At 61.7% G+C, this 6,917-nt stretch overlaps 1 protein-coding gene across 1 annotated transcript; it reads right to left on the reverse strand.

The window, feature by feature from the left end:
• Nucleotides 1-247: 247 nt before the first annotated feature.
• THAP7 (THAP domain containing 7) lies at nucleotides 248-4,917 on the reverse strand. The gene is made up of 5 exons (XM_062512580.1): nucleotides 4,882-4,917; nucleotides 4,530-4,609; nucleotides 2,981-3,136; nucleotides 1,662-1,802; nucleotides 248-1,240 (listed from the first exon to the last, which is right to left on the reverse strand). Exons 2-5 carry the CDS (start codon nucleotides 4,607-4,609, stop codon nucleotides 634-636), a joined length of 984 nt encoding a protein of 327 aa, XP_062368564.1. The 5' UTR covers nucleotides 4,882-4,917; the 3' UTR covers nucleotides 248-633.
• Nucleotides 4,918-6,917: the final 2,000 nt, after the last annotated feature.

Consider the following 6,917-nt stretch of genomic DNA (forward strand, 5'->3'; position numbering starts at 1 on the left):
GAGCCCCCAAAACCTCGTCCTGTTCCTGCCCCGGGCTCTGATCTGGAACAAATCCCTGGGAATTCCATCCCAGCCCCTCGCCAACCCCCAGGGGGTGAATTTCTTCCCAATACCCCACCTAAACTCCCCATTCCCACTGCGATGCCACTCCTCATCCAAATTCCTGAATTCCACTAACCCCATTCCAACCCTTTCCCAAAACCTTCCTCCCCTACAAACTCCACAAATTCCGCATAGAAAAGCTGACATTTTTTATTTACAAACCTCCCCCCTGCTGCCGAGCCTCTCAGAACCAACAATTCCTCAGCGCCCTCCTCCTCCATCCCCCAAGCATCTCCACTTCCACCAGCCCTGGCAGCTCCTCGGGGTCTCCTTGGGGACTCCTTGGGGTTCCCTGGGGCTCCTTGGGGGCTCCTCAGGGACTCCTTGGGGTTCCCTGGGGCTCCTTGGGGTCTCCTCGGGGACTCCTCAGAGAATCCTTGGAGCCATGTGGGGGCTCCTTGGGGACTTCTTGGTGCTCTCTGGGGGCTCCTCAGGGACTCCTTGAAGCTCCTCAGGGGCTGTTTGGAGCTTTGGGGGGACTCCTCGGGGACTCCTTAGGGGCTCATTTGGCCTCTCAGAACCAACAATTCCTCAGCACCCTCCTCCTCCATCCCCCAGCATCTCCACTTCCACCAGCCCTGGCGGCTCCTTGGGGCTCCTCGGTTGCTCCTTGGGGCTCCTCGGGGTCTCCTTGGGGCTCCTCGGTTGCTCCTTGGGGCTCCTCCGCGGCTCCGGGACCCCTCTCCTCTCCCTCTGCAGCTCGGCCAGGCGCAGCCGCAGCCTCTGCTCACGGCGTTTCCCGGCCTGGAGCTGTCTCTGCGCTTTGTCTAGCGCGTCCAGCGCGGCCTCGGCCCGGCGCTTCCAGAGCAGGGCGCTGCCCACCTGGTAGCTGTGCTCGCTCTGGATGTAGGAGCCGGCTCGTGGCGGCAGCCGCAGCATGAACAAAGATGGCGAAGGGGGTCCCGCGGGGGCCGCGGGGGTCGGGGGGGCTCCCTCGGGTAAAGCAGGGGTGGTCGTGGCTTCCTCGTCGCCCGTGGCCACCAGCAGGGTCTCAGGGATGGAGCCGGAGGGGCCGGGCAGGGCCGGGACGCCGCCGTGGTCACCGGCCGGGGGTGGGCCGGGGTCTTTGGTGTCCCGGGGGAAGCACGAGGCGTCCGAGGGGAACGGGGGGTCCGGCGGGGACGGGAGGGGGTCCCGTCTGTGTGGAGAGGGGAGAGGGGTTATCCTGGAGAGACACCCCCCCCCCCCCCCCCCCAAAATGTGCTCAGAACGTCGGGATGGGAGAGGTCCTGGGGGAACTGGGGGGTCCTGGGGGTGGGAGAGGTCCTGGGGGAATTTGGGGGTCCTGGGGGTGGGAAAGATCCAGGGGGAATTTTGGAGTCTGGGGGGAATTTGAGGGGTCCAGGGGAAATCGCGGGGGTGTCCTGGGGGTGAAAGGAATTGGGGGGGTCCGGGATTAACTGGGGGGTCCCAGGGGTTGAGAGAGGCCCCGGGGGCAGTTTGGGGGGGGGAAGGGGGGGGGTTCCAGGTCTGGGATTCTGCAGGGAGGGGGGGTGGGGTGGGGCTGTTTTGGGAATAAATTGGGGACCCCCCCACCCCCGACCCCCCCAAGGTCTCACCTCCACCTGCGGGTGCTCCTCAGCGGTTTTGGGGGGTCACTGTCCGCAGGGGGGGGCTTGGGCCGGGGGGGCCGGGGGGGCCGGGAGGGGCCCACGGTGAACACGGTGGGCACGGCCCCTTCCTTGAGGCGGTGGTAGCCACTGGCAAGGGGAAAGGGGGGGCTCAGGGGGGACCCCAACACCTGAGGGGGGGCTCAGGGGGGAACCACAGCACCTGAGGGGGGGGGCTCAGGGGGGACCCCAACACCTGAGGGGGGGCTCAGGGGGGATGCCCAACACCTGAGGGGGGGCTCAGGGGGGAACCACAACACCTGAGGGCACGCCCCCAAGCAGGGGGGCTCGGCGTGCAGCCACCCAAAGTCTGGAGGGGGTACACACCTGCAGCCCCCCAAGACTCACCTGGATCCCCCCAGGTCCCACCTGCATCCCTCCCCCCCCAGCCCCACCTGCTCTCCAGGCTCACCTGTAGCCCCCCCAAACTCACCTGTTAGACCTGACACCTAGTTAGTCTCACCTGTAGCCCCCCCCCAACACACCTGCATCCCCCCAATCTTACCTGGACCCCGCCCCTCCAGTCTTACCTGTGCCCCCAGGATGCAGGTGTACATCCCCCAGCACACACCAGTGTGCTTACCTGTACCCCCAGGTCTCACCTGCACATAGCAGCACTCACACCTGTACCCCCAAGACACACCTGTACTCACACCTGCACTCACCTGTACACATCTGTACTCACACCTGTACTCATCTGTACAAACCTGCACTCACCTGTACACATCTGTACTGACACCTGTACTCATCTGTACACATCTGTACTCACACCTGTACTCATCTGTACAAACCTGCACTCACCTGTACACATCTGTACTGACACCTGTACTCATCTGTACACATCTGTACTCACACCTGTACTCATCTGTACAAACCTGCACTCACCTGTACACATCTGTACTGACACCTGTACTCATCTGTACACACCTGCACTCACACCTGCACTCACACCTGCACTCACCTGTACATATCTGTACTGACACCTGTACTCATCTGTACACACCTGCACTCACACCTGCACTCACCTGTACACATCTGTACTGACACCTGTACTCATCTGTACACACCTGCACTCACACCTGCACTCACACCTGTACTGACACCTGCAATCACCTGTACCCCACTAGCTCGAAGCAGGACCGTTCAAAGTGCTGGGAACAGAAGTAGATGTACTTGGAGCTGGGGTCCCAGAGCCCCAGGACACACCTGCACTCCCCTGTACACACCTGAACTCACCTGTACACACCTGTACTGACACCTGCACTTACCTGTACCCCACTAGCTCGAAGCAGGACTGTTCGAAGTGCTGGGAACAGAAATAGATGTACTTGGAGCTGGGGTCCCAGCGTCCCCCCCCAGCCGGGTCCCGTCTCCGGCTGTTCTCCAACCACTGCGCACGGCGCGGATCGTCCCTGCGCGGCAGCCTGGGGACACGGACACGGACACGGGGACACGGACAGGGGACACGGACACGGACAGGGGACAAGGACAGGGACATGGGGACACGGACAGGGGACATGGGGGGACACCGGGACAGCGGCACAGGGGGACACAGGGACAGCGGGACAGCAACGAGGACATGGGACAGGGGACACCAGGACAGCAACAGGGATATGGGGACACGGGGGACAATGAGGATATGGGGATGTGGAGACACGGGGACATGGGGACATTGGACATGAGACGGCGACAGGGATAAGGGACACATGGGGACACAGGGACACGGGACATGGGGCATGGACACGGGGGGACAAGAAGACAGGAACAGGGATACGGGGGAACAACATGGTGACAGGGGATAGGGGGACATGGGAATGTGGGGACATTGCAGACACAGACAGGGGACATGGGGACATCGGGATATGGGGACAGGGGACATGGAACATGGGGATGTAGGGACACGGGGGGACAAGGGGACACAGGAACGAGAGGGGATATGGGGGGACACAGTGAGGACACAGGGTGAGGGCACAGGTCATGCACATCACACAGGTGACACAGTAACACAGGTGACAAAGGTGACAGGTGACATAGGTGACACAGGTGACAGAGTTGACACAGGTGACAAAGGTGAGCTATGAGTCCTCAGTTTCCCCCACCCCCAACATCTGCAGGGCTGAATGACACCTTCCTCCCCCCATGCAGCTGGAAATGGAACAGTCCAACCGGGCCCTGGTAAAGGGGACAGGACTGAGCCAACCCTCAAATGGGGGGAGCAGGGGACACACACATACACACACACACACACACACACACACACACACACACACACACACACACACACACACACCTGGGACATCCCATTCCTAAGGGCAGATGACAGCTGGGACAGCCCATTGCTAAGGAAGGGGGGTGACCCTGGGACAGTCCATTGCGAAGGGGGGGGGGGGGGGGGAGACACCTGGGACAATCTATTGTGAAGGGGGGGTGACACCTGGGACAATTCATTGGTAGGGGGTGACCCCGGTGCCAGCTCGTTGCTAAGGACAGGTGACACCTGTGACAGCCCGTTGCTAGGGGAGGTGACACCAGTGACATCTCGTTGCTAAGTGGGGGTGTCACCTGGGACAGTCCATTGCTGAGGGGGGTGACACTGGTGTGACAGCCCGTTGCTATGGGGGTGACACCGGTAACAGCCCGTTGCTAAGGCGGGTGACACTGGTGACAGTCCATTGCTAGGGGAGGTGACACCGGTGCCAGCCTATTGCTAAGGGGGTGACACACCGGTGCCATCCCGCTGCTGAGGGCTGCCCGGCTTTGTCCCGGGGGTGTCCCCGCTGTCCCGGGGGTGTCCCCGCTGTCCCGGGGGGCACTCACCGGTGGAAGGAGATGCCTCTGCCGCGAGTGTCGCGAGTGTCGCGGGTGCAGCAGCCAGCGGCGGAGCAGTGCCGGGGCATCTGCGGGGGTGGCGGTGTCACAGCGCTGCCCAGAGCCGCCCCCAGCCCCCATTCCAGCCCCGCAATCACCGCCATGAGCCCTCACCCCCGGCGGGCTCCCCCCGCCGCTCCCTCACCGCGGCCTGCCCCGCTCCGCTCCCCCTCCACCGCTGACACCTCCCCTCCACTGCCGGAACGCCCTCCCCCCGTGCTCTCACCGCCTCTTTTCCCACTTTTTCCCCCTTTTCCTCCCATTTTTCCCGCTCCCTGCCTCCCCCCCGTTCCGGCCCCACCTCGACGCTCCCATCCCGCCGCCGCCGCGGCCTCCCCGGAACTCTCGCGAGACTCCCTGGGATCCGCGAGAACAACTCCTGCACACGCCCTGGTCCCGCCTCCTTTTTCTCATTGGCAGAGACTCTGATGTGGGCGGGGAGCCTCGTTTGCATTCCGCGCCGTGATTGGTCGGCAGAGCCGCGCCCCTCATTCTTTACATAAGCCCCGCCTTTTCATCCTCATTAGCATTCAAGCCCCGCCCCTCGCCGCGGCCGTTCCGCGGCCCCTCCCGCCGGATTTCTGGGGGGTTTTAGGGGATTTTGGGGATTTCACCCCGCCCAGGTGACGTAAAAAGGCTTTTGGGCCCCTCTCCCGAGCGGACTGGGGGGGTGTTGGAGAGATCGTGGAGATTTCTTGGGGGGTTTCCCCCCGCCATCAGGGCAAAGAGGGGTTTGGGGCGTCTCCAGCGGATTTTGTGTAACCCGGGGGTTTTGAGGGGTTTCAACTCCCCCAGTTGGTGTAAAGATGTTTTTTGAGGTCCCTCCCGAGGCGTTTTGGGGGATCTGGGGGCCTTCAAGACTCCAGAATATTTTAAACCCACCCCCAAAACGCGGCACGGGGAGGGGAGATCCCCAAAAAACGGCTTGGGGAGGTTTTCAACCCCCCCCGTACCAACAATTTCACTTTTGGGGGTCCCCCCTGGATTTGGGGACCCCCCCCAATGTACTCCAGGAGCGAGACCCTCTCCAGGCACTTTAATGAGTTTGGGGACCCCCCAATACCCCACAGGGCAGCTGGGGAGTCCCACGTGGGTTTTGGGATCCAGGGGGGTGTCAGGGGGTTCCGGGCGGGTTTTGGGGTCCCGGGGGGTCCCGGCAGTGCTGGGGGAGGGTCAAGGGGGTGGCACAGGGGATGTCCCGCTGTCCCCGCTGTCCTCGGAGTCGTCGTCCCCGTCCCGCAGCATCCGCCGGACCGTGCGGGACAGGTTCATGGGGTCACACCTGGGGGGCGCCGGGGGTGAGTGGGGCGGGCTGAGAGAGCACCCGGACACCCCCAGCACCCCGTAAACCCCATAGAGATCCCCCAGTATCCCATAGAGACCACCAAATATCCCATAAACCCCATAGAGATACCCAGTATCCCATAAAAACCGGTAGCACCCCATAAACCCCATAGAGACCCCCAATATCCCACAGAGACCCCAATATCCCATAAATGCCAGAGACCCCAATACCCTACAGAGACCCCAATATCCCATAGAGACCCCAATATCCCTCAGTGACCCCAATATCCCATAAACCCAAATATCCCACAGAGACCCCAGTATCCCACAGAGACCCCCAGCACCCCACAAACCCCATAAACCCCTGTAGAGCCCCCCCATCTCATAAGGAGCCCATGGGATCCATAGGGGTTCTGTGAGGTTTATGGGTTTCTATGGGGTCTGTGGGGTCCATCGGGGTTCCATAGGGTCCATAGGGCCTATGGGATCTATAGGGGCTCATGGTGTCTATAGGAGTTCTATGGGGTTAATAGGGATCCAACAGGGATCTATAGGGGACCATGGGGGTCTATAGGGGTTCCATGGGGCCTATAGGGATTCTGTGGGGTCGATAGGGGTTCTATGGGGTCCATAGGGTCTATGGGATCTATGGGGACCCTATGGGATCTATAGGGGTTCTATGGGGTCCATAGGGTTCCATAGGGATCTATAGGGTTCTATAGGGTTCCATAGGGACCTATAGGGTTCCATGAGGTCTATAGGGGTCTATGGGGTCCGTAGGGGTTCCATAGGGTCCATAGGGTTCTCTGGGATCTATAGGGACCCACAGAGTCTATAGGAGCCCATAGGGATCTATAGGGTTCTATGGGGTCCATACAGTTCCATAGGGATCTACACAGGTTCTATGGGGTCTATATGGGGTCTGTAGGGGGTCTATGGGATCTATAGGGGTTCCGTAGGGTCCATAGGGGCCCGTCCCCACCTGAGGCGTGCCCTGAGCACGGCCACGTGCCGCGCGGTGGCCGTGGCCCCGTCCCCGATGTCCTCAAGCTC

Source organism: Cinclus cinclus, chromosome 38, assembly GCF_963662255.1.
Source record: "Cinclus cinclus chromosome 38, bCinCin1.1, whole genome shotgun sequence".
In the NCBI taxonomy this organism is placed as follows: Eukaryota; Metazoa; Chordata; class Aves; order Passeriformes; family Cinclidae; genus Cinclus; species Cinclus cinclus.